General features: G+C 42.4%; 4 protein-coding genes and 1 long non-coding RNA gene across 5 annotated transcripts in view; 2 read left to right on the forward strand and 3 right to left on the reverse strand.

The window, feature by feature from the left end:
- Window positions 1-1,988: 1,988 nt before the first annotated feature.
- Window positions 1,989-5,463, forward strand: LOC135597724 (uncharacterized). Its single transcript, XR_010481384.1, has 3 exons — window positions 1,989-2,440; window positions 4,735-4,843; window positions 5,399-5,463. It is a non-coding gene; the product is annotated as an uncharacterized LOC135597724 (long non-coding RNA).
- Window positions 5,438-7,310, reverse strand: LOC103972274 (probable protein phosphatase 2C 68). Its single transcript, XM_009386562.3, has 4 exons — window positions 6,742-7,310; window positions 6,333-6,662; window positions 6,125-6,230; window positions 5,438-6,023 (listed from the first exon to the last, which is right to left on the reverse strand). Exons 1-4 carry the CDS (start codon window positions 7,165-7,167, stop codon window positions 5,689-5,691), a joined length of 1,197 nt encoding a protein of 398 aa, XP_009384837.2. The 5' UTR covers window positions 7,168-7,310; the 3' UTR covers window positions 5,438-5,688.
- Window positions 7,311-8,794: 1,484 nt separating this feature from the next.
- LOC135597723 (tropinone reductase homolog At5g06060-like) lies at window positions 8,795-10,207 on the reverse strand. The gene is made up of 5 exons (XM_065091086.1): window positions 10,031-10,207; window positions 9,720-9,927; window positions 9,436-9,652; window positions 9,250-9,356; window positions 8,795-9,171 (listed from the first exon to the last, which is right to left on the reverse strand). Exons 1-5 carry the CDS (start codon window positions 10,126-10,128, stop codon window positions 8,995-8,997), a joined length of 807 nt encoding a protein of 268 aa, XP_064947158.1. The 5' UTR covers window positions 10,129-10,207; the 3' UTR covers window positions 8,795-8,994.
- An 8,137-nt stretch (window positions 10,208-18,344) lies between these two features.
- LOC135597726 (thaumatin-like protein) lies at window positions 18,345-19,959 on the forward strand. The gene is made up of 2 exons (XM_065091089.1): window positions 18,345-18,572; window positions 18,650-19,959. The coding sequence occupies exons 1-2, from the start codon at window positions 18,512-18,514 to the stop codon at window positions 19,324-19,326; spliced, it is 738 nt and encodes a 245-aa protein (XP_064947161.1). The 5' UTR covers window positions 18,345-18,511; the 3' UTR covers window positions 19,327-19,959.
- LOC135597725 (pumilio homolog 2-like) overlaps window positions 19,627-27,160 on the reverse strand; it is a 9,480-nt gene continuing 1,946 nt past the window's right edge. The window contains exons 2-9 of the mRNA XM_065091088.1: window positions 25,409-26,934; window positions 24,823-24,964; window positions 24,626-24,733; window positions 23,642-23,854; window positions 23,438-23,548; window positions 22,114-22,308; window positions 20,571-20,745; window positions 19,627-20,063 (exon numbers count right to left, since the gene is read on the reverse strand). Coding sequence (XP_064947160.1) covers window positions 20,017-20,063; window positions 20,571-20,745; window positions 22,114-22,308; window positions 23,438-23,548; window positions 23,642-23,854; window positions 24,626-24,733; window positions 24,823-24,964; window positions 25,409-26,934 — 2,517 coding nt within the window. The 3' untranslated portion in view covers window positions 19,627-20,016. The remainder of the gene's footprint in view (window positions 20,064-20,570; window positions 20,746-22,113; window positions 22,309-23,437; window positions 23,549-23,641; window positions 23,855-24,625; window positions 24,734-24,822; window positions 24,965-25,408; window positions 26,935-27,160) is intronic.

Genomic DNA, 27,160 nt, shown 5'->3' on the forward strand with positions numbered 1-27,160 from the left:
TTAAAATCTGCATTTAAAGAGAAGGTGATTTTTTTGTTTCTGAGGATCTATTTGTAAATAAAGAAATACAGGGATTAAACTGTAAAAGTAAACAAATGGAGCGATTCTTGTCCCACCGCCTCCCATGCACCTCTGTTCCCGCACGAGGAAACAAAGGAGGTGCAGTGTGTCGGTGGAAGAGAAGGGAAGGAGAGGAAGAAAGAAGAAGGAGAAGAGAAGAAGAAGAAAAGGGAAAAGAGGCTGTGGCTAGGGCTGCGGCTGGGAGAGAAGGAGAGGAAGAAGGGAAAGGGAAGAGAGAAGAGCAGGCGACTGCGCTCCTCTGCATTTCGCATGAGGAGCTGTGGCTGTGGAAGAAGAAGGGAAAGGGAGAGAGAGAGAGAGAAAAAGAGGAAGGAGCAGGGAGAAGCAGAGAAAGAAGGGAAGAGGAGTCGGCGACTACAGCTACGGGAGAAAGAAGGAAAAAGGAAGAAGGAAGAAATAAAAGAAAATACTACGCGGAAGATTAAAGGTTTTATGCGATTATGTTGTGTTTGCTATATGTAAGATTAAATATTTTATGTTAGTATTTTAAAATACTATATATTTGACGTGATTTATGTCCATCCGATTAAAGTTACTAATGCTTATACTTACCGAGTAAATTATCATTATATACTCTATTTTATAAGTAAAGATATTAGCCCGTCACCCAAGTGATTGGATAGAAAAGTGAGTACCTGTAAGTCCATGTCAGCATAGATATAGATGATGATCTATAGGTAAATTTTGTATAAAGAATTTTAAAAATATTATATGTGAGATTTTTTTTTGTTTGATTAAATAGTATATAATTTTGTATCGGCATTAAAATTATTATGTATGGTCGAAGCCCAGACATTTTGACATATATATTTGCATGTTTTAAATTTTAATATTGTATACCTTCGATAGTAGTAATAATGTAAATAAAGGAAGCATGACATCCCACTTTAGTCTGGCACGTAGGGTATATATGGGATTTGGAGTCGGGTGTTACACTCAACCCCCGAGGGAAGAGACCAGGATCATTAGCTAGACGTTAGTAACATTTTGATGTTTGTGCTAAGGCGAAGGCGTCCACCTGAGGGAAGGAAGGTGGCTATCCTTCCTACCTGAAGGCGTTGAACATCAGCGAAGGTGCTTCCTCACCGGAGCATTTATTGAGGGGAGTCATTGATGGACATTATTGTGACATTCGGGTTATCCTTTTAGTACCAAAATATTATTATCTTGAGTATCGTTGATCGGAGACTCAACACAGCATGGTTTGGTCTCAAAGGCATAAATCCATCCTAGGGACCCATACCGAGGTGATAGGGTTGGTCAAAGTGGGCAACCGAGGTGGCAGATAGACACCCAAGGTGTTGCAAGCTCTCGACGATTGATCTATGGGCATCTTAGGGAGCAGCTTATCTATTGGAGGAAGCTCAGGATCGTCCCGAGATACGCCTTGATCTTCTAGAAGCACTTAGCATCACTCTGAGATGTTCCTTAGATGCATCTGGGTCTTGCATAAGCGATCAACATCAAATGAATGTCTCGACTTCGACTTTTTTGAGGCTCAAGTTAATAAAATAGGTTGAAGGAGCTTAATAGCTATCATAAGAGTTGAGATAGAGCCCACTTGCCCACATTTAATTAGGAGGCTAGATTTTATACTTGAGCGATTGATGACATGAGGCTAGCAATAGATCATAGTGTCCCTTATCCTATAAGAGAATCATCAATGGTGGTGATAATCGATGAGCATATCTTCTTAAAGATGATGTTAGAATACGACTCATGATGATATGTTTTATCGAGGCTCTTTGTTTGTCCTCAGCAAGCATGGAATGAGCCTCCTGTATCGTTCATTCGCGAGGAAGGGCCAAGGAAGTTACGTCATGCCGTATGGCTTCATCATATGCTACGGTGGAGGTAACTTCCCCGTTGTGGGGTTAGTTCACATCGCCGTTATTGTCACTGTACTTGATCGGGGTGTCGAACGACGAAGGGGTGGGTCGCATGGAACGGACGTGGTGGATGGTTTGGAAAGGGGACGGAAAGCGACGGGAGCGAAGGGGAGAAGCCGATGGACAGAGTTTGGATCAAGAAGTGTCGAGCTCTACCCTAGAAGATTACATCCGAGGGAAAGAGAGGAGAAACTCGAGGGCCGATGGGTGGCGACCTCGACGTGGGGGCGCATCACTCGGACGTGGTGGATGTTTTGGACGAAGGGAGACGGGAACAACGGGAGCGAAGGGGAGGAGACAATGCATACCGTTTGGATCAAGATGTTTAAACTGTGCCCTAATCGGTTGCATTCTAGGCAGAGTGGAGAGAATCTCGAGTGACATTGTTCTGAGGGAAGGGGTTGAATCGATTGATTTCCGGCGTTCAAGGATGACAAGACACAGATCCCTGGCCTAGAAGCAGAAATGAGGTTATCCTTCTTCTAACTTGCTTATTTGGTTCTCCCATTCTGCCTGTGAATGTTGATCGTTCTCGTTCTGTCTCCTTTGATGGCTAATTGTTGTTTACTGTGACTCTTAGCGATGCTAATCATGGTGGATAGTTACATTTCATTTTCTCAAATTTCCTGTGAATTCAGAGACATTCTCTAAGTCGTAAAGTTTTTATTATCATATCATGCCCATAGAATCCGAGACTTGGACAAACCCTATCTAAAGGTCAAACCTAAGATCATAATGGATACAGGTCCACTTAAACCCTTTTCTAAAATCCACAAGACCCAGGTACAGTCATATCCCCACAAGAGGGATCAGGCTTTCATATAGCATGGAATTTTATGCTAACAGGGGATATATATCGACTGATGTAGGAACATACGATAGAGTTTTTAACTATCATTATATAATTTGGACGTAATTGGGTTACAAGAAGCTTGGAGCTATGATTTGTTCTCCTGAGTTGTGTGTGGCCGATAATTTGTGTAGACGAGCAGCTGCCTATGATCTTTGCTGACGATGGTAAGATCCCTAAAGCGGTGATTCATGCAATTTTGTAAAAGGGAACTAGTTGGACTGCTAATTCCACATTAGAAGGCTAAAATCTTTGCCAGTATGTGGACGATAGCACTTCTCTTCCCTATTGAGAAGCTTCACTGCAATGAAAACTGAAGTTTGTTTCAAGTTAAGGCCAAATATCCAATTATGAGTTAGGTAAGAGCTAGTAATTCATTTAAGTTTACTAAAAGCTGCTAAATATAATGGCATGGATGATTAAAATGATTTACGAACATTCATAAGAAAATATGGAATAACTTCTTTCCAAGGTTAACAAAGTTTTGAGACTCAGTTTTTTTGGGTTTTTCATATAATTCAGTAATATAGTTTCCTTTCTATAAAATTTAAAGGCCTAAAAGTGAATGAAGGGTAGTTTACAGGCTTAATTTGTGAGTCATGTATTCATGAATCAATGAAACTGAATCTTTGCTGAGTGTAGCATTAGATCAGATTTCTTTTGAACAACTAACTGATAGTTTTTCTTTTCCCATTATTTTTGAAGACTCTATGATCTATGACCATGAACTTAATTATCAAAAAAGAATTATGACCATAACACATGGTATTCTTCCAGTTTTGGTGCGTATCAACTAGACAGATGTGCTCTTGACACTAGGGGTAAGTGTTGTGATTGTTTTAATGTATGATAACATAAGGGTAAAATTAACTAGATCCAAGTAGGTTTCACTACAGCATACCTGATAAACTTAAGAGATGCAAAATATTGAAACAATTAGCAAAAGATGATATGATTCCCAAGAACAACCTTTTGTCATCCTTGAAACTGGTTTTCATATTATTACATGTACTTTTCTTTAGAAAGAAGCCGTACTTGATTGTCTTTGGTGAAAATCTTCCTTTGAAATTCAGTGTAGCTTATTTATGAAAGTAGCAAGTATTTTGATGTTCCAGTCGAAATGTAACAAAGAGTTCTCATGCGTGCGCGCATATATGTTTTGTGCGTGTGACCATGGTAGGATTTAATTTTTTGAAGGTATGGCTAAGCAAAGTTCCTCACACATGCTTGGGTGGAAACAAAGGAAGCCAAATTTGGATTATAAAGATCAAAGTCAAATTAAATTTTCTTGTAGATCGAACTCAGTATATTCATGATCAATCAGAACTTGGATCATATCTCTAAGACTACTAGTTTTCTTCATATGTAAACCCCAAGAACTTCTCATAAGCTTATCGTTTTCCTTTCCAAATGTGTCTTCTTCTTGCCCTAATTGTGCGGATGGTTCCAGATATTGCACTTGGTTACCAAATGAGAGTTGATTTTGATGCTCCTCATTGAGTCCCAAGTTTTGTTGCTTTCTCATACGATGCTGATGAGAACCAGATTTGATTTCCACTCGAATAGGTCGCATCTGGAATGGTAGCACTTCTGCAACTCATTGATCATTAACTCTGAAACAGGCATTTGACTTAGTTCATTGTTCAATACATCAAATAAATTGGATTCATGATACAAATGTCATTATATTTTGTGCTTGCTTCTTCAGTAGTGAAAAGTCCAACATGTGAGTTCTTATATGTTATGACTGCCGTTAGGGATTTCCTTCGATTAAGGTTTATGAACTCTATGTTGAATCTTCATATTTTTATAGAATTCTTGGTTACCATAGCAAAAATTCAAGATTCTCCATTATATAATTGTTGTTCTTATCATATAATTGCTTTTTAAATTGGTTTCCTACTTTTGATGAAGATGGAATTCTGCTTCTTGATGTCAACATAATTCTAGGAGCTGGAGATTATTGTGCATGGGCAGCACTTCCAGTTTACACACAAGGAGAGCCAACAGAAGGTGTGGGCAGGTATATCCTCCCAGAATAATCTAAGGAAATTGCATTATGCTGCTTCCATGTTTAGAATCAATTCCCCAAGTTTCCGCTTGTTGTTCATAGCCTCCGTTTGCTTCGTTTCTTGATCGTATCCTTTTATGTTTTTGCAATGATCAAAGCTGTTTAAAACTACATAAAGTTGCCTTTTATGTTTCTTGATATTTGAATTAGGTCTATTCTGGATTCATCAAACACCATGTTGGTGAAAGTTCGATAACTTCTTCTCTGATTTATTTTTTACTATTATTTTTGCCCCTGTGGTTTGCAAGTGATTGGGCGTGTATGTGCTTAGGGGAATATCTATATATACTTAAAACACGATGTTTGTGTCGTAATGTTGATCTGAGTCTTGTTGAGAATCAAGGAAAATGCCTTTCGCTATAACAAAGTTACTTCATTAATTCCAGTTCTCATTCATGGTGTGACTTTGTCCAGTATCTACATCAACTTGTTTTAGAACAAAACAAGCACAATCTTTTGCTAAACATTGGCCATAACTGATCCAAACATCTGTTCATGATCCATCAGGTCGTTCGTCACTGACAAAGGTAATCGAAAGCCCACGAGGAAAAGAAGGGAATGCTGTAAAAGGTGAAACTCTCATGTCACCATACAAATTTGCCACGTTCATTGTAATCAACAACAGAAAAGAAATGAGAAAAGCCAGAGAGATTCTGGTCATCTTAATGATTTCTCATCTCCATCTTCCCAGGTTAGCAACGCCGGCGTTTTTGCTCTTTCACCGCCAGTCAAGGCAATCTGGTGCTGCTACGGGGAAGCTCAAGAGATATAAGAGAATAATAGTAAGTCTTTCAGTACTACGAATTCTTCCTCGTCGGCGTCGTCGGCGCCCTTTTCCATTTCTCTCTTAGGTCGACGACGACCACGCTGATGTTATCTGCGCTGTGCCTCGCAAAGGCCAGCTTTGTCAGCAGTACGGCCGCGTCTGAGCATGATGCATCGCCGCCAGCGACTTCCTCTTCTTCGTCGCCGCCGCCCTGCAGGCACATCCTTGCGATGTCGCAGGCCGTCTCGTTGGTCACCACGTCCCACAGCCCGTCGCTCGCCAGGATCAGGCACTCGTCGCCCTCCTCCCTATCCAACACCGTCACCTCCGGCTCCGATATCACGTACGGCTTCAAATAACTGTCCCCTGTTTTTATGGTTCATGTTTTTACGATCGACTGATTAGCCCCACAGACTTCCAGATACTCGGATGGAGGAGGAAGAAGAAACAGCGGACTTGGAGCTTACCTATGGCTCGAGACATGGCGAGCACGCCAAGAACCCTCGCCCCGTCCCAATAGATCACTCGACCCCCAGCGGCTTCGATCCGCTGCAGCTCGTCCTCTCGGTCCGGCTGCAAAATTTGCACATCATCAGAACCGTTACTTGTGTCGGCTGCCCGCCGGGCTAATTTACTGGTGGAAGGAGAAAAAAGAGATCCCTTTCCCTTCGATACCTTGTGGTCGGAAGAGAGGGGGATGGGGGCGCCGTTGCGGCAGAGGACGGCGCGGGAGTCGCCGCAGTTGGCGACGACGATCCGGGTGGGGCTGACGACGGCGACCACGGCGGTGGAGCCCACGTGGTCACACCTCGGCGGCTGGAGCTCGCATCGGCAGTCCTGGCTCGGGCGCTCACCGCTCCCGTTCACCGCCTCCGCGTCCACCCGAGCGAAGCTCCTCTCCATCGCCACCCTCCATGCCTGCGGCGATGTAGCGGCACCCGACGCAAGCGTCTCTACTTCCTCCGCCACCACCTCGTGCATCCGATCGCTACACAGCGACGCCACCTGCAAAGCACGGAAGAACATATCAGCTACTGGAGAAGAACAGGAAGAGAGTTGGAAAGGGACAAGGGGACTATCTTACGTGAGAGCAACCATGACCATCAAAGACGCCGAAGAAATGGTGCCTCGCCGAAACCCCATCGTCTCGCCGAACAAAGTCGGGACGGATGGAGACGGCGTCCTCCATGTCCCTCCTCCGCCCGCGGACCGCAGCCATCCCAAACCTCGGGCGCCGACCGGACGTCCCCAATTCCGCGGACGCCATAATGGGAGGCTCCAGACTCGGGCTCCCACCCGGTGTCGTTCCAGACTTTTCCGCGCTCCCGGAGGAGCTGCCGCCATCCATCCTCTGCCGCTTTTCACTGGGTTCGTCCTCCACCGCTGGTGCCTCCACCCCGGCGACGAAGCTGAGCCGCCGGATCTCCATCCGGCGCCGCCTCGCCGCGCGTGATCCCGGCTCGCAGGACTTCAAAGCCGCCGTCTCCACGCCACAACAGATCTCCGCCATTATCGAGGTACACACAAGAAAATAGAAACAAAACTTGGTACCCTTCGCTCTCTCTCGGTCTCGAATTCGAACCGGTGGAAGGTAAAAGAGAAGCAGCCGAGCGTCAGCCGTGGCTCCTCAGAAATAAGTCACACTCAGCACACTACGCCGACGTGTCTACCCGCCTTCTCATTGGGCAAGAAGGTTTCACAATCAGTTGGTCCTACACGAATACCGTCGTTTTCTCCAACCGAAATGCAGGAAGATGAGACGGTGCCCAGAGACGTATAAGAAAGACGTGGCTCATGATTTGCTTCCACGTGCCACCTGTTCCCCCAACAGAGCGGACGAATCCGAAGCGTCCATCGTGGTCGGTCTCACCTCTCTCGCTCCTCTTCTCGACGCGTGTACAGGCGTGGGGTGGGAGGCGAAAGCGTCGTGGCTTATCTGACACGCATGTGGTCCCCGAAAACGAAAAGGTAATGCCACTATTCTAAATTAAACCGGATCGATCGGTCGGGACTCGCCTTGCCTTTCGATCAAACGGTGTGGGAACGCATCACGTGGATGCTTCGGCGTCGTACACGATTGCTTCGGTTCGATTTCTCCAGTTTTATATATAGGGTGGCAACAGCGCATGTAGACATGGGGGATGGGAGCGACATAATAATATTAGTAACGACAACAGCAACAACAAGAATAACGCCTACTCCAGCCAGTAAAATACCATGGTCGGCGGACTCTGTGATCGACACGCGTCCTTGATGACGTGTCTTCGAGTCACGTTCCTCTGACTTGGATTAACAAACCTCAGACTCTTTTTTAATGGAATTGAGACAAAGCTATTTGTATTATAATCGGTGCCCGGATATGAGTTGATCCGATTGGATGTGGGTTGTGTTCGACCATGCGAACCACCCGATAGACGGGTCAGGATTTCGGACCCTGTGCAGATACTTTAGCAAACGGGTCGGATTAGGCCGAAACAGTTCGAGTATGACCCGGTAGTGGATGGTATGTTCATCGGCTCCTATTATGCATGCATGTACCAGCTAAAACTGAAGGTATTTGTAAATTATAATTTACATATATATTTAAGTTAATTGTTGATCAGAACTCCAATTTTCACTAATGTATTTTGAATGAAAAAAAAAACTCAATATGATGTTAAAAATATTAAGGATATTTTAAATATTCTAAACCCTTGTATAGTTTTTATTATGATATATCAATAATAACCGTGGATAGAAGTGATAAACTTGAGTGTTTTGGAGGTATCATCAAATTTTATAATGATTATTATTGTATTATGTTTTAAATTTAACAAGGATATATATATCAAGAGAACTTTTTCCCCGCACCACACAATTTATAAGTCAAATCAAGAAAAAGTAAAAAAAGTAAAAGAGATCGATGGATGCCCCACCCCCACTCACGAGAAAAAAGGTGAAATTAGAGACTGATACTTGTACATTTGATGATCTCCAAGAAAAGAAACTTTCCATGGTCGATCACCCCGAATTGCTATCTTTGAGAGGTGATGGGCTTATTGTGTGATCAAGATCAACCACGAAGACTCAGTCGCAATAATCCCTGTTTAGCTGTGTTGTTGTCGTCAAGAAGAAGACGTACCACTTGCGATTCAAGGTTTGTCAACTTAGAGCTCCTCCGATAACTTATTATAACACTAAATCCAACCGATACATGATGACCACATAATAGAGGCAGACAAAACACAGGGAACCTATTTAGGTATCACATAACCATGGTAAACGCATCTCGGCAGCCAACGGGCCAACCACAAAAACGGTTTTATTTGGAGGAGATCGCCGTGGCTTCGGGTTGGGTTTAGAGGTTGCCGTTGACAGATTTACCACCGTCGACGCAGATGACTTGGCCATTGATGTAGCAAGCAGCAGGGAGGCACAAGAAAGCCACCACAGCTGACACCTCCTCCGACTCGGCCACGCGCCCGAGAGGGATGCGGTACGTCTCCTTCGCCACGAACTCCTCGATCGCAAGCAACTGTGTTGGGGACGCAAACAATTTAAGTTTGGAATCCAGGCATTTCATCAACTAGGTGGTGGGGGAGGAGGTCATTACCGGTTCCATGAGAGGGGTTCTAACGGAGCCGGGCGCGACGCAGTTGGTCCGGATGTTGTCCTTCGCCCACTCGCAGGCCAGGCTCCTGGTGAGCTGGTTCAGCGCCGCTGGAGAAGAGCAAGCGAGAGTCAAGTTGCTGGAGATCTCGAAGAGCTCCAAGAGCTCGACGAGTGATCGAGTACGTACCTTTAGTTGCTCCGTAGATGGTTATGTTGTCAATGCCGACGATGCCAGCGAGCGAGGAGACGTTGACGATGGTGCCTGCTCCTGATGCCTTGAGCAGGGGGTGGGCGAGCTGGGTCAGGTGGAACGCAGACTCCAGGTTGGTGCTCATCATAAACTTGTACTCGTCAGGGGTTATGGCCACCATCGGCTTCACAAACCCCGTCCCTGCGTTGTTGACCTACACGACGAGCACAACAAGTTCACAAGCAGCTCAAATCACGAGTGGAGATCTTTTTGTTGCTCACCAGGATACTGAGCTTTCCGCCAAAGGTGGACTTGACGTCCTCCATTAGCTTCTCTCGATCATCTCGGGACGAGACATCGCAGACGGAGCCTGTGACCTTAAAGTTCTTCGCCCCCCATTCTTTCAAGCAATTGTTGAGCTCTGCTTCGTTTCGGGAGCAGATGTGGATGGCTGCTCCGAATCTGGCTAGTTCCTCGACTATGGCATGCCTGGAAGGCTGACAACAGAGCTCAGTTCATGGTGGCCGATCACGAACAAGAAAATAAACCCTGCAGCTGCTAGAGAGATGTAGATATGATGGCAGTATCGTACCCGATTCCTTTGGTGCCGCCGGTGACCACGGCTGTTGCGCCGGCAAGAGACCACCTCTCGTCGTTGGCGATGCAGCTGCTTCCAAGACCGTTCTCCATGGCTTTCTTCCGCTCTTAGCTCGAGACCCTAGTCCCTACCCACGCTCTGTATCGATTGAGCTGGTGGAGGCGATGGAGTGGAGGGAGCAACAAGCATGGGTTCTTATAGAGAGCTGCTCGTGAACCGGGACACGAATGCGGTCAACCATGAAGAGCGCCTTATCGGCAGCGGTGGATCGACCGAGGGTGGCCGCTGCTGATTGAAGACAACAGCTCGTCCGACGCCAGAATTCTCGCTAACAACCCCCACCTACCACCCCTCCTCCATCGGGCGCCGGCACGGCACGGCACGGACGTGAATCCGACCGTCCATCGGCCCTGGAGACGACTCTCAAAGCCGTCGACGGAGTCCTCGTACGAATCTCAAAGCAAGATGAGCTTACGCAACGCATGTATGTAACGAGGCAAAGGGGATGCACCCACCAATTTCCTGTGGAAAAGTCAAAAGCTCGGTGAGGTTGTGTAATATGAGGTTTTCAATTCTCACGTACTGTACACTAATTATTATGTGAAATGAAGTCGATGGATGGTGGAATGCTTCAAACTCGGAAATATTTTAGGTTTCATAATATCCATATGATTCGTATTATTATTATTATTATTATTTATAAGATTAGCGCTATAGTTATGTCCCACAAATGCTTAAGTTAATAAAAAATTAAAATATATGTATGATTGATTGATTGAACATTAATTTATGGAATATATTAATCATATGACAAGAGGCGCAACAACGTCTTTTACCCAAACACCGGTTGCTACTAAAGAAAGTTGAGTCGTTGACTTGAGCACCCACGAAAGACCATCGGAACGCAACAACAACTACATTAGACATGTGTATGCCTAATGGGACATCTTCTCTCACCAAAACCATGCCTTTGAGACCGGCAATTGATCAATGAATGGATGGATGGCGGTCAAAATGATTCGTTGACATATGACATGGCATCTCATCAATTCACTTAGTTTACGGTCGGTAGGCAACTACGACGCGTCACGGGATAGAGACTTAATAATACCATATCACAGGAAGCCGACTAAGATCTTCTCGCCATCGGGGAGGGTCGGTCGGAGGCACATCAACCTCCACTCGACATGCGTGGACTTCAGTTGATAAGCTCCACATATCTTTCTAAAACCCAATGCATACAACATGTACATTCAATGGAGTAAGAAATGCCTGCATATTATTGTCTTTAATACGTCGGGGGTATTCGTGATAAGACTTTTCTGATGTACGTATTATTTTATTATCTTTAATCTAAAAATTATAGTGCATTTTTGTTGGGAAAATTTTAATGAGAACCTCATCATCATGCATAGGCAGTCTATTTATAAGGATAAAACATTAATCTAGATTTTTTTTTTTTTAAGTATAGAGATAAGCTTTGATTATATTTAAAATAAATTCGAAAAGTACTTGAATCGAGAGTATTAGATCATATGGTAGTACTATCTAATTATATAAGATATTATTATAGACTAATATGTGATATTATTGAGAGACTACAGATATTTTCTATCTCATATTTATTAATAATTTATCAGTGATCTTATTAAAGATAATAAGAAGAGAGTCTAATTTTTATTGTAGATCAACATCGCTATAACTTTTTGATGTGACGATGATGCTAGTGTAAATCAGATAAAAAATTTATGGATGACATTAAAAGACATACATCGTAAATTCGATCTATTACTATTTGATCTTAGATTTTGACATTAAATTTTTTTTAATAGTAAAAGCATAACATGATTTTTTTACTAATAGAGAGTAATATCCAAGATACTACTTGACATTAACTTATTGAATTTAAGTTCGATTTAATAATATTAAACTTATTTAAGCTTTTATAAATTCATTAAAGAATACTACTTTTTGTAATTTAGAGGAGAAAAAGAAAAGTCGAAGTGAAACATTTGGTATTCGGTCTCCTTCGACGTGCGGCGCAGCCCGTAAGACTTTGAACAAAGATGGGCGGAGAATTTGGGCTCCAAATCTCACATCGCAAAGAAACAATCGCCTGCTGCCGTTTGTTTGTCATCCTTCGTCGCTTTCCATCTGACCTGATGGTTACTCGTCGTGGAGTGTTTGGCCGTCGCGTTGAATAGTCTGTCTGTGACTTGGGCTTCTTCCTGCACGTCGTCAGCAAGTCGAGCACAGTTTGCTTGACTCGAAGAAGCTCTCAAGATTTGTTCTTGATGTGAAATGGAAGTCACGCCATTACAACCTTTTTGGTTGCTTCTCTCTTTCTTCCACTTAATTAGTGTCATTTTCTCTCGATTAATTAGTGGATATCTCGAAGGCTTACTCACTTACTTACTGCCTTTTGTCAGAAGAACATCTATCTGGCAGCGATGGAGGATAATGATGATGGAGGCATGGGGGTGGGTTAATTCAAAGGTTTCATCTAATTTTCTTGAGTATTTATTATAACTCTAATCACCCATAATTTTTCTTTCTCGATGTAAATTAATTACTATAAATAATTATACTATTTTATTTAAATTATTAACTTTTTTTATTTGTATAGTATGGTTAAATAAATTATTAAAATCAATTTTCTTAATTACGTAGATAAGTTAAAAAAAATTGTTAATCAATTAATTCAAGAAAGTAATTAGTTTAAATTATATTTTTGTGTGTGTGAATCATAATAAATAAATATTATAATTCTATCTTGTGTGTGAAAGTAAAATAAAAATTATAAATTATAAATTAAATTATTATTTATCTTTTAAAGAGACCGGATTTCTCTCTCTTATATAAAATGGGTTACTCTTCTCTAGCTTTTTATCGGACCTAGTAGTAGTTAGCAGGATCCTTGAGGAGAGGTAGGATCTTCTATTTTATTCTAATCAACTTTGATTTATGTTTTAATTCATGGTTAAAATTTTATGATATATAATAATATTTTAATCTCAAGAATTTATGATTAATAAATAATGATAATTGATTTATGATGTTAGAATAATTATTTGACTTATAATAGTCTCTCAAGCTTAAATAAATTTTAATATTATTAAAAAAATTATATCAATATAATAGTTTTAATTCATTTAGTTAGATATATTTATATTTCAAAAATTATATGTGAATTTTTATAATTTAATTAGCTTTACATTTAACATCATGAATCTACGTTACTCAATTTATGGATTTGAATTACTCTCTAATAATTAAAAATATTAAATCTGATTTAATAAGGATGATCGGAGTCTGACCTGAATTAAGTTGATTGACTAGATCAATTCATGTGGTTCGGCACAATCTAGCACATATGGTTATAACATAGCTAATGTGACTAGGTATAGTTCATTACGTGTGGTTTGGCATGTTCCACCTTAAATGACCAAATACGATTCAATCTATATAGGTTTTTTCTATCTGCTATCGAGAAGAATTCATCTCATAGAGTATGTCTCTTCGTCCGATGTTCGAAGAGTATATCATTGGATATGATGTATATTTTTATTATTTAATTGTTATGTATATCATTTAGATTTATTACACATGATTGGTACATTATTTTATTTATTATATAAGAATTATTATTATTTTCATGATATATTAATTTCACGATGAATTGATATATTATCATTTTATATTAAATTATTATATATGTTTCATAAATATTAAAATTATTTTTATAAATTTTTGAAGGTTCTTACTAGCATTTATGTTGCCGGTGTATTTTTATCTTATTTTTATTTTTAAAGTAACATATTACTTCATAGTTGATTCGAGGTCGGGTGAAAGAGGCTTTTTTTTTTCTGCCCTATCAAGAAAATATGATTATTTTTTAATTAAAAATTTATTATTATTATTATAAAGATAAAGATTTGAATTCAAAATATTTTTTGATAAATTATAAAATATTAACATAATAATTTATTTTTTATAAATCTGGGATGTGACAATAACATTTCTTACTTACATAAAAAATTCGAGAAAAAATTGTTGAGAAATATCTAATATTCATAAGGAGCTTATGCCATCTTAATCATGGAAAAAATAACACCATTGTTTCTTCTAACAACAAAGAACTCACACCAATATATATATACTTTTTCCTTTGATCTTATTCTACAAAAAGAAAGACATATTTATTATTCCAAGTCTCGTACTTTGAGGCAAAGCCACCTCTAAGATGACTCACCAAAGCATCCATAGATGGTGATGGATGTTAGATCGTTTTCGTATCATTAGATAACTTCATTTAACTTAATTCACTAATCAAAATACATAAACTAAAATTAATAATAATATAGTAATTAGATTTAAGTCTATCTTAGTTTTAATCCTTTTTTTTAATGTTGAACTAATAATAATAGGAGCTTACTATTGAAAGTCTTCTTACTATTCATAATCATCTTATTATTTATTTATAATCCCTTAAAAATTAATAAAATAATATTTTATAAATCATATTCTCTCAAATTTTATTTTTACCATTCTTTTTCCTTTCCCATAACCCCCACTTACGCACACCACTCTCACTATCATGCTAACTCATTTGTAAAGGTCCCAAACATGATATCTTTTGATTAATGCAAACGATATAGAAAATAATATCTTCTAGAATATTAGAAGATACATATAGTCTTAAAAATATTAGGTCATTATAATAAATATCAAAAACTATTTCTTATCTTTTTTTAATTTTTACTTCATCCCATTTCATAATTTGTCCTTTTTTCCATCATTTTACGTCATCTCTATGATCAAGAAGAAGAGAAAAAAAATAAAAAAATAAAAAAAAAGGAGGGGGGAGCGACGTTAGCTGCCCCAGATGACGTCTCGCACTTCTGTTAATCTGACAGCACCTGGTCAACACAGATAGGACGACGACCGGGGCACGCCACGTCCTGTGCAAGCTTGGTCGTGCATGCCACACCAACACCAGTGTCAAACGCTACCAGGAGTACGAGCCTACCCCCTGCAAGCGGGCACATCAGGAAATAGTAAGCTTCCCTATGAATACCCTCACGTCCTGAACGAGTGGAGGGAGAAGAAAAGAGGTAAAAACCTCATGTGACTATCTACTAACTTGGTCGTCGGAGGGGTTGGGTTGAGCTCCCCCGACCCGACCTGTGTGCAGGGACGAAGACGGAGCTCCTTCCCCCGAACACCCAGGCAAGGAACCTCCATCCCTTGGAGAAGCCCGACGAGCTCTGACGCGACCCGATCAGCACTACTGACCACCTTGGCAACCCAAAGGGATGTCGAACAAGATCCCCCATCATTCGGACCCGAACCAAGCCGCGTCGACCCCGAGGCCACGGCTTAAGATTGTTTACACTAACATTTTTTGTGCTAGAAGGAGGGCCCGAATGTGAAGGGATCGCCCGATCAACTCAAACGAGCTCGCGGCCGAGGGGTCACACCCGATCGGAGCTACGGGGGAACACCCCCCGCGTGAAGAACCTCGAGCTGAGCACCCCTCCACAACCTCAGAGCGCCATTGGCGGTTATTCAACGACCCGGGCTGGTCACCGCCCGAAGGAGACCCAGCCGACCCGTCGCCCGTGTCATCCGAGGCCTTTCAGGACCTCGCTCATCAAGTCCCAGCTCTGACGGGTATGGTGCAAACCATTATCCCACTCATTTCTCATCCGGTGCACCCGTCTACGATCCAACCACTGCGGCAACAGGAGCCGCCCGTTCGGGCCCACACGCTACTTCCGGAGCTCCCCACTTCGCCTCGGGTCCGATCGGCTCCACTCGGGGATCGAGTGATGGCAAACCCGAGCGGTCGCCCGGAACCCGAGGTATTGTTTTTGGATTCAACGGACTCCCTGCGAGCCCAGCTACGCTTTGTCAGTCAGCAGCTCGACGAAGTGGAGAAGGAGGTTCGCAGGTCAAAGGGAGAGCTCGAGAAGGACGCACACCAAGGGTCTCCATTCGCGCCTGAGATTAAAGATTAGACAGTCCCCCCGAACTTCCGGCTCCCCTCTCTGGACGCATATGACGGCGCCACCGACCCAGCGGACCACGTAACCGCTTTCCGTGCTCAAATGGCACTGTATGGAACCTCTGACGCTTTGATGTGCAGGGCGTTTCCCATGACTCTGAGGGGGCCAGCCTGCACATGGTACAGAGGTCTGAAGACTGGGACGATCGCCTCCTTTGATCAGCTCGTCAAAGACTTCAAGCTTAACTTATTGGCCTACGCCCGGCCAAAGCCGTCCATTGCACTGCTCCTCGGACTCAACCAAAGGGAGGACGAGCCCCTCTCTCATTTTGTGAATCGCTTTACAACACAAATCCGAGGGTTGCCAGACGCTCATCCCTCTCAGTTAATGCAGGTGTTTATGATAGGCCTGCGACATTCCAGATTCCTCTGGTCCCTCGTGGAGCGACCCCCCACCACGGTACTAGATATGCTCCAGCGGGCTAACTAGTACATCGCGGCGGAGGCCTGGGTGGCCGCGAGGAGAAGGGACGACTTTTGACAGTGGGCTCCATAGAAGAGGTCAAGCATCCGTGGTGGCTATCCGATGTAGTTCTCATGAAAAGAAATCTAGGCCCTGCCTCAGTCTCTTCCAAGCGAAGGTTTAGTATCTATCTGACCACCTCCCGGCTCGCAGTTAGCCCCGACCTACCCCCTTTTGTATTTACACGGCTCGACCACAGCCCGCCTGCGCTGTGCTCCTCGGCAGCATGTTGCTCGAGACCACGCCTGCGCGGCCTGCCTGCCTGAGCTATACCCCTCGGCCGCATGTTGCCCGAGACCACGCCTGGACGGCCTGTCCGCCTGAGCTATACCCCTCGGCCGCAGCCCGCCTGCGCCGTGCTCCTCGGCTGCGTGTTGCCCGAGACCACAACCTCTGCGCGGCCTGCCCGGCTGAGTCGTGCTCCTCAGCTGCATGTTGCCCGAGACCATGCCTGCGCGGCCTGCCCGCCTGAGCTATACCCCTCGGCCATAGCCCGCTTGCGTCGTGCTCCTCGGCTCCATGCTACCCGAGACCAGACCTGCGCGGCCCGCCCGCCTGCGTCGTGCTCCTCGGCTCCATGCTGCCCGAGACCACACCTGCGTTGCCCGCCCACCTACGTCGTCCTCCTCGGCTCCATGCTACCCGAGACCACACCTGCGCGGCCCGCCCGCCTACGTCGTGCTCCTCGGCTCCATGCTGCCCGAGACCACATCTACGCAGCTCGCTCGCCTGCATCGTGCTCCTCGGCTCCATGCTGCCCAAGACCACCACCTCTGTGTGGCCTGTCCGCCTGAGCTAAGCTCCTCGGTCGTGCGCCACTCGAGATCACAGCCTCTGCTTGGCCAGTTCGACCGAGTTGTGCTCCTCGGCCGCACATTACCTAGGGTCACTGCTGCTTACGCAACCTGCACCCCTGACAACGGACCGACAAACGCCCGGCAAGAATAGTCTCTCAAAGCCGGAGCCATGCATCGGACTCCCATTACAGCAACCGACGCATAGCTTCCTTCCGGGGGGGGGGGGGGGGAATATGATGAGGGTAATAATGGCGATAAGACCCGGGCGACGTCAACTGCCCCAGATGACGCCTCGTACCTCTATTAACCTGATAGCACCTGGTCAACACAGATAGGACGATGATCGGGGCACGCCACGTCCTGCGCAAGCCCGGTCGTGCACGCCACGCCAACACCAGTGTCAGACACTACAAGGAGTACGAGCCTGCCTCCTGTAAGCGGCCTCATCAGGAAATAGTAAGCTTCCCTATAAATACCCTCGCGTCCTGAACGAGTGGAGGGAAAAGAAAAGATGTAAAAACCCCCTGCGACTATCCACTAACTTGATCGTCGAAGGGGTCGCAGGGACGAAGACGGAGCTCCTTCCCTCGAACACCCGGGCGAGGAACCTCCATCCCTTGGAGAAGCCCGGCGAGCTCCGACATGACCCGATCAGCACGACCGATCACCTTGGCAACCTAAAGGGACGCCGAACAAGATCCCCCATCATTCAGACCCGAACCAAGTCGCGTCGGCCCCGAGACCACGGCTTAAGATTGTTTACACTAACAATAGGTAAAGAGTGAAAAGGTTATGTTCCAATTGAATCGAGGATTAATATATATATATATATATATATATATAATATAATTATAAATAAATAAATAATAAAGAGAGGTTTCAAAAAGCAATCTCCAATCATATCTTGCAATCTCCGATCATATCTTTGGTAAGAGTAAGGTTGGAGAGGAAAACCCAATAGCAAGCAAAGCATATGTCCTTCCACCCTCGGACAGAGATCAGGCAAAGCAGCAAAGAAGACAAAGGAAGGAACAGAGTACGAATGCTGCGGGGATTATTATGAAGCAGTCACTGCCTCTTCCCCTATAAATCGCTGGCCGTTGCCGCTTTGCTTCACCGCAACGAAATCCCCCTCGACAGGAAGAACAATGCCAGCTGCCCGGCAACACCTGTTCCTCCTCTGCCTCCTCCTCCCCATCTCCTTATCCTGTGAGCCTCGAAGCACAAGCAAGCAGCCTCTGCGGCAGGGCTTGACGACGTCCTGACCTTCTTCTTTGTTGTTTCAGATGAAATCCAGCTGATACTGGTGAACAACTGCAACTACAGCGTGTGGCCTGGAGTGCTCGGCAGCGCCGGTCATGCAACACCAGAGGACGGCGGCTTCCACCTCGGCCTCGGCGAGGAGGCGGTCTTCGACGTGCCGAGCTGGTGGTCGGGGCGGGTCTGGGGCAGGCAGGGCTGCGGTTTCGACGGCCAAGGGAAAGGGAGCTGCGACAGCGGCGACTGCGGCGGGATGCTGCAGTGCAAGGGCGCCGGAGGAGCGCCACCGGCGACGGTGGTGGAGATGACCTTCGGCACCGACCGGTCACCTCTCCACTTCTACGACGTGAGCCTGGTCGACGGCTTCAACCTCCCCGTCACCATGGCCCCGGTCGGGGGAGGTGTTGGCTGCGGCGTGGCCGGGTGCGAGGTGGACTTGAACGTCTGCTGCCCTTCCAAGCTCGAGGTGAAGCGGAACGGGAAGGTGGTGGGGTGCAAGAGCGCGTGCTTGGCGCTGAAGGCGGACAAGTACTGCTGCACCGGGGACTACGGCTCGCCCAAGATCTGCAAACCCACCCTCTTCTCCCATCTCTTCAAGTCCATTTGCCCTCGTGCTTACAGCTTCGCCTTCGACGACTCTTCCAGCCTGAACATATGCAGGGCATCGAGATACCTCATCACCTTCTGCCCTCCTGCAAGATAGATAGACAGACAGACACAAAGAGAGAGAGAGAGAGAGATGCATGTGTTCTGTGAAATGTAAGCAGGACCTTCATATGTTATTTAGCTGTTACTGCTCTACTGGTAGATGTATCTTCAGCATCTCTCTCTCTCTCTCTCTCTCTCTCTCTCTACCATCTGAGACACCTGAGGTTGCCAAATACAACAATTGCATGCACGCAAAAAGCCTGGCAATGGCAAGTCTCGGAATAATACATGACAAGTAAGCACATGAACTGTAGCACTTCACATAAACAGCCATAAGTCGAATTTTGCAAAGACATTGGAATAAATAGGTAGAATTAGCTACTACCTAAATTGTATCTCAGGAACATTCCATGATCAAATAAAACAGGAACACGAAACAACCTTTCGGACAGACGAACAGCTCTCGGTAACCGACATTTTTTACAGTCTTTCTTGTTAACATTTCTTCATCACCATCTTTTAATTTACACCCATATAAACCTTGTACAAACAACTATCTTCTCTGTGAAGACATCATATATGTGCTAACCCATCTGAGCCTCAGCCATGGTGTGACAAACTATTAGTTCACCTAGAGAATGTACAAACTTCAGTACAAGCAGCATTATTATTGCCAACTAAGCCTGTACCAGCCTACACGCAAAGCCGGGAAGCTCACACTAGCCTCAGCTGTACAATGTCATTCTCATGCAATCGAAGATGCATGCTGGGTCTGAAATCCGATCCGCCGTTCTGCGAAACAACATAGAAATAGAAACATTCAGATAGAGCCGAAGAGGCCACGGAAGAGTCTAGCAAAGTGAAATCAGCAGTGGTTACTAGTAGAACTCAAGATAATGATTAAGAAACAGAAATGCTGGCATCGAATGTATCAATAATCCTTTTTAACTTCGGGACAAAATTTTATTTTGTCGATTGACTCATGAACTTCGATTAACACTATTAATCAAATCTTACCGTCGGCTTCCGTCTATACGCCCAATAAAAATCTAATATGGCTGAACAATAAGACTTGCACAATGTGCAACCATGACAGTTTTCCATCGATGCTTGTGGACAGAAGCTGGCGTAAAGACTTGATTGAGATATTAGTTAAGCTAGTGAGTCGAGCGACGAAAAAGATAAATTGAAATTTACTCCAAACTTCAAGGTTTAATAACCGTTTGGCCTTTATTCCACAAGAATGGGACATATAAACAAATCAAGTAAAAGGAACTAAAAGAGACTATTGTGCCTTACCCCCGGCTGCAACAAGTTTCTCTACACGAGCAACTATATGCTTTCCGTAGGTATATTTCTTCAAAGCATTCAAGTGGACCTTTATTCGTGACAGAATCAGTTCACGTTGCTGATCATCACAAGTCTCCAATACTTTCTGTACAACATAGTTACCAAACTGATCTTTCATCATGGCCTGACACGAACATAGAGAAAACATAAGCACAATAGTCAAAATAGTTATATTTTCTGTCGAGCATATAATTCTTTGGCTCAGACTACAGTAACCAAGCACCTCGAAATAGTTAGAATACAACAAAGCATTGCCTTCTACTGACAGGAAGAAACTCTGTTGTAAACAAAATATTGGGTTAGATATTAAGTAGTGTAGAGAGTTGATCGTGAACCTTAAAAGAACAGCAATAATTTCTCAAAATCATACCATTACCTTACGACAAATTTCTTAATACTGGACATATCTATTCCAGGTCTTGTTTAAGAGCTTAACTTATAAGTAATGCCTAAAATTAAGAAATTGTTTGTACATTTTCATTTCTTATCAAGGTTATAGCTATTTGCATGACTTTTATTTGTATAGTTAAAAAGCTTATGTTTTTGTGTAGTAACTTACTATTATGCATTCGCTTACTGTATCTAACAATATATTCCCTGTCGTGGTTGACTAGTTTAAGAAAGCAGATCTTCATAAAGAAAAATTTTCACCAAGATAATGTGGAAGCTTATGATCATGTCCTAGAATTACTACAGAATAACTGCTACATGCGTTTAAGTGATGCATTTTGTGAAGGCTAATGTTCCAGATACTTTAATAAATGAAACACACCAAGTCTCACGGTCACAAGAGGAAGCAGAGTGCCCCAGTCCCACCCATGAATTGGGACAGACTTTATGTGGTTATTTCTTCTGCCTACATCAAACTGCCCTTCTAAACCTGTCCAAACCACTACATGGTTACTAACAATTGTCTGGTATGTCTAGAAGAAACTTACTGTGACAAATGCTTACATTTGTTGGCACTCCTAAATTATTAAGCATCCAATGACTGTTTATGCTTAGCAACAATTATATTGGTAAAATCACAATCAGGGTAACCAAAATAAAATTTCAGCACAGTAATAGATGGCTAACCAAAATAAAATTTCAGCACAGTTATTAGGTTAACAGCAACTAGCTTGCTCATATTTGCAGATCAAGTGAGATGCCATGATCTCTGACAAGGGTTGAGTCATGAGATTTGGTCTATCAGTAACTGAAGAATTATAATTGTTTACAATCTGTTTGGTCCATTAAACCCTAAGTGCTATGCTTCTGATTGATCTCTGCAATTCATTTCTTTATCTTCTACAATAATAAAATGGCTGGAATTCAATGATGATTCAAAGATTTCAAATATATACAGTGTAGGAAATAAACTTCCAAACATGTGAATCCTCCTAAAAGTTAAAAGTCGGGTGAAACCACAATATGAATAATTTACTAATCCAAGAAAATTACAAAATAGTGTAATTCAGAAAAACATTTTGAACAACGGGAAGAAAGAAACCTGAAGAGGCTCATTCTCATCAGTTGAACCAAGCATTTCATTCACCAATATTTGACGTTCCTCGAGACTGCCAAAAGTCAAACATTTTTCAACAACATTCGAAGCAAACTTATGTAGACTCATCTGAACTATCTGTCCGGCTAACTTCTTAATGATGGCAGACCTCTCACTAGGTTTCCCATGCTCCAAAACATGCTGTCAAAAAATAAATCTCAAGTAGGAAAATTCAAGCATACAGAGTAAAGATTGCAAATGTCACACTGGAAGAAACATTAAAAAAGAGGTGAGTCAGTCAAGCACAAGACTTGCAGGTTTCATGACTTAACTATTCTAGGCACAGCACAAGTTGTAAAGAGGAAGCTACAGCATAATCTCTCTAGAGTACCAATGAAGTGTCAGTCTTGCCACATGATGTCACAAGGAAACAATGTGTCTGACAAAAATGGTAAAGGGGATAGCATTGAAGTAAAACCATATAAAAAATAGTTCTTTTTATTCATAAATGGCACAAGCAAAGGACATGCCTCTGTTGAGACATACTAGTGCACTGTTGCACAATTGATGGGTAAAAAGTGAGTCCATGTGTGAACACCATTTACGTAATGGAAATTTCTTTTTAGTTAAAAAAAATCAAAGCACACCTTGCTCTTTCTACGAATTCTATCCGGATTTCTCTTTAACAAAGTATCAAAGAATTAAATTATATTAATCAAGTTTTCTCATATAACCGGGAGAAGCAAAAAATCTCCTGTTTGAAACCAAGAGAATAAAATTATGTTGGTTAAAAATTCAATAGTCTTCAAATTCCAAGTTATCTCTAATGCCCCTTTAGCTTGTTTGATGAATGTTACCCATACTTCTATGTAAAAATTCCAAGGCAGGAGGAAATCTTGGAAGGTCTCAATGGCATCATTGGTAAGCCTTACTTATGCCGATGCCTAGTCTAAAAGTATATCGAGGATATGCTCTGTTATTTCATTAACAGTAAAGCCAATAAATGAGGAGCACAGTTTGACACATCAAGATAATCTTAAAATATTTGCTAGAGGTTGTTTTATTATAAGAAAAAATTGCCCATATGTTAGGATAATATGGTCATTAGATTAGTTCAGTAACAACATACAGAATACAGGATCTTTCAGCCTAAATAATCATAAAGCCACATACACATATAACTATATAAGTATAAAAAAAAAACTGCACAAGACTAACAAATATATATAAGTTATTTTAGTTTAAAATAATGGGAGCTAATAAGTGCCACTAGTCGATAAAACATGAACCATGCATCTTTGGAGCAAAAAATTACAGATAGATAAGGAACCTGGACAACATAATTTCCATACTGGTCTTGAGTCAACAAGCTAACAGATTGTAGAATTTCTCCCATCACAATCTGTTGAGTGTTAGGGTCATCACAATACTCCAGTACTCTCTGAACCAGGAAAAAAAAGCTCAGCAGGGAGTACAGCCAAAATGAATACAGCATCTAAACTTTCAAGAATAGTAAAGTTCAAGGGCAATAAACCTGTATGACACGACAGCCATATGGATGAGTAGATAATGTTACAACTTGATCATAGAAGGTTGATATGATAAACTGAATTGCATCCTGGGGAACACACTCGATACATTTCTGGATGACATGGTTCCCATTCTGGTCACGTACACAACGCATGACATGCCCATCAAGCTCCAAAACCATTTTTTTCTTCAGGTCCAAATCAACAACTTCTATGGCCTGTGAAATAGGTCAGATTTCATTTTCCAATAACTTCAATAAGCCATTAACATGCTATTAAACGACTAGAAAATCAATTAGGAACATATTTGAGCTGAGGTTATCTTTGATCAGAAAGAATTACCAAAATTACCTTGCTGTTCACTAGGTAAAAATACTTCATTCAGCTAAATGGGTATGTATTTAATATTCAAATGTTGTTGTACAGTGTCCATATGGATGATGCACTATACTCATACTAACCAGTCTTTAAGAAAAAAGGATGAAAGCTGAAAGGGAGAAGCCTATCAAAATTTATCTATTACATACTTTGTAAGTGATTTTTCATATGGAAGTCCTAAAGGCCAACTAACATAAAAAAGAGTACCTGTTAAGTTGGAAAAAGGCAAACACTACAAGAATTTCCTCCTATAACAAATACTTAAGTTTATTGTTTTCAGCAGAGAGAGGACACAGAAAGCAGAGAAATGACAGAGACAGACTGTGATAAGGCCTCCAGATAACTGATAATAGAAAAAGAGAAAGGGGAGAGAAACGACAGAGACAGACTGTGGTAGAGACTCCAGACAACTGAAAATAAACTACTATTTGATTATATGGATGTTCAAAATATTAGATAAATGAAATTCAAGAACAAAGCACAGGTTTGTATCTCATTACAAATAAAACTTCAGATCCAACTTTAATTATATGGAACAACAGATATTAGCCACAGTGATACAAAGATATTAGAAATAATCATGTGTACAGACATGTCTTTAATTATAATACCTTTTGAATTACCCGACAACCATACATTTGAAGGCTAAGAGCCAACACATGCTTATTGAGTTGGTCAGACAGTTTCCTTCTCTGAGCTGTAGATCCATGCTCAAAAAACTAGAACAATGCCAAATGTAAGCTGTTGCAGGACATGTCTATAACACAAATAATCTAGACTTGACAGTTAGCGCATCTAATTGCAATACCTTTTGCACCACATAATTGCCAAAAACATCGGTCATCAAAGACTGAGCACGAGGCATGATTTCTTCAAAAACCATGTTTTTCTCTTCAATTGTGGCAGTTTCAAGTTTCTGCTGTATAAATCGACTCCCATACTGGTCAGTACTGCACACAAATAAAATTTTAAAATTTAGATATTCACAATATCCACAACAAACTCTAAGGATATCAAGTTACAGAATAACATTTCAGGCCACAGGTTAATGATCAGAAGATTATTATAATTGGACCCAAGAAGCAACCATATATAAACATTCAATGGATAATCCGGCAATTTGTTCCTTGTGAAGTCAACTTTGCTTATGAAATTTGAAAATCTTTGTGTTTAAATTTTTTTGATATTTGCTTACTCCATGGTAAATAAATTAGAATTAGTTGCAACTTTTTTCAAGGAATCTATTTCATGATTCTAACATGAACTTTAGCAAATGTAAAGGTAATAATCCAACAGATGTACATCTGTGGGGCAAGAAACTAGTTGTTCTGTCAAAAGCCAAAAGAAAAAGATACAAGCTTAAGAGTTAAGACCAGCATGTGAGTTACGCATACCTAAACTCAACCACATGACCAGCAATCTCAGCAAGTTCAAAGCATCTGGTCTTATTGTTCTTGAACTCCTCTAAAAGTGAGGACCGAAAATGTTTATCCAAGTTATGAGATTGATCAAAATACCATGATCCCGTAGTACCTCCATTTAAATTTCTCAAGCCATACGGAAATTGTGTGTAGTGCTCGCCAAGCTTAAGAGCGCTTCCAGGTCCAATTTGAGAATCAATTTGTCCTGCTAAAGGGCTTCCTGGATATGATAAGCCCAGGTCAAAAGCAGGACTGCCATAGTAACCATGATTTGTAAACCCAAATTTGCCAAGAAGCGAGGGATCATACTGTTTCTGTGATTGGAGCAATGATGCAATGTAAGCATTCTGGACCCCAAGCAATTCTGCATGAGAATTGCCCACATAACCCCTCTCCATGGAAGGATCACCATAACTAGCAGCAACTTGTGCAGTATATTCAGCAGCCTTCAAGTACTGAAGGTAAAGAGGGTCACTAGGTGGTGTTTGGAGAGCTGCTATTGCTGACTGATTACCAATTTGACCGAGACTTTTCAGATCAGTTAGTCCAGCTAAACTTGATGGTGCAAAAATACCTCCTCCAGAAACCATAGGGTCCATACTAAGAGATGCAATTGCTGAAGCAGCAGCACCACTTTCAAATGAAGGAGGCACAGCGCCTGTGCTAATATGATTCTGCAGGATCGAAGGAAATGCAGGATTAACAGAATAAGCACTCAACCCACTGCTACCTGCAAAAGCTGCAGCTACACTCTCAAGGTTCTGATAATGACCAGGTGAACCACCAGCATTAGCAACCAGAGGTAAAGAAGGTGATTTCACATATGATTTGACAGATGAGATAGTGGATTTACGTGGTTCAATTGGATCACCTACTCTCGAGCTCAAATTTCTTATCTCCACCTGACCTTCAGTAGTGGAATGAGGAAATGAAGCCTTCAATGAATGTGGAAGAGAGGGAATTATTAAAGAATGTGGATCAGAATCTTTCATGATAGCCCGCATCCTAATATTTTCTTGGTTTGTTAGCGAATCAAAAAGAAATTTGTGGTGATCATCCAACTCGCTTTGAAGCTCTGTTCGAGAGGTATTTTCAGCAGCTACTGCACCATCAGTTGACAAGCTAAAACCTGATATTGCAGCAATAAGGTCATCAGAATCAACTATAGCTGACAGATTGTCTTTATCTTTCTGGATATTGGCGCCAACATTCAGAACAAAAGGTGGAAGACGAGGACTAGGAGCCCGTGCAACCAGCTGCGGATCAGGAGTGGTGCTTTTCATATGGGATGAACTTCCAACAGATGTAAAACTATGTGGAAGACCATCAACACTCATGACATATTCACCAGGTTGTTGCCTACCTAAAGCTGAAACGTCATTGTTCAAAGAAAGCTGAGAATCAGAAGAACCTAATGCTTCGAGACCATTTGCATATGCATTACGACTTTGTGGGCGTGATGGATGGTTTGAGATGGGAGTCTTGCACCCAGTGTCGCCCTAGAAAACCACACACCCACAAAAAAAAATGAAGTTAAAAAGGGAAAAGAAAGAAACAGTTGATCTGATGCAAATCCTAGGGCAAGATAAACAATCGATCAGCATGTTTATGTTCTAGAATTGTAAAATTCAAAAGGGGAGAGTAGCATAAAATATAAGGGCAACAGACAACACAATTTCGAAGTCATTCATTTTTTTATCTTGCATACATAATCCTGGACAATAA

The sequence above is a fragment of the Musa acuminata genome, chromosome BXJ1-11, assembly GCF_036884655.1.
Source record: "Musa acuminata AAA Group cultivar baxijiao chromosome BXJ1-11, Cavendish_Baxijiao_AAA, whole genome shotgun sequence".
Taxonomy (NCBI): Eukaryota; Viridiplantae; Streptophyta; class Magnoliopsida; order Zingiberales; family Musaceae; genus Musa; species Musa acuminata.

What these genes read in the sequence shown, in the direction of transcription:
- LOC103972274 (XM_009386562.3), bottom strand. Translation starts at nt 7,167, where the DNA reads ATGGCGGAGATCTGTTGTGGCGTGGAGACGGCGGCTTTGAAGTCCTGC. An exon ending in CCCTCTCTTCCGACCACAAG is followed by an intron (nt 6,231 to 6,332) that starts GTATCGAAGGGA and finishes CAAATTTTGCAG; the next exon opens with CCGGACCGAGAGGACGAGCT. An exon ending in CGCCATGTCTCGAGCCATAG is followed by an intron (nt 6,024 to 6,124) that starts GTAAGCTCCAAG and finishes CCATAAAAACAG; the next exon opens with GGGACAGTTATTTGAAGCCG.
- LOC135597723 (XM_065091086.1), bottom strand. Translation starts at nt 10,128, where the DNA reads ATGGAGAACGGTCTTGGAAGCAGCTGCATCGCCAACGACGAGAGGTGG. An exon ending in GGCGGCACCAAAGGAATCGG is followed by an intron (nt 9,928 to 10,030) that starts GTACGATACTGC and finishes TCAGCCTTCCAG; the next exon opens with GCATGCCATAGTCGAGGAAC. An exon ending in CATCTACGGAGCAACTAAAG is followed by an intron (nt 9,357 to 9,435) that starts GTACGTACTCGA and finishes GCTCTTCTCCAG; the next exon opens with CGGCGCTGAACCAGCTCACC.
- LOC135597726 (XM_065091089.1), top strand. Translation starts at nt 18,512, where the DNA reads ATGCCAGCTGCCCGGCAACACCTGTTCCTCCTCTGCCTCCTCCTCCCC. An exon ending in CCTCCCCATCTCCTTATCCT is followed by an intron (nt 18,573 to 18,649) that starts GTGAGCCTCGAA and finishes TTGTTGTTTCAG; the next exon opens with ATGAAATCCAGCTGATACTG.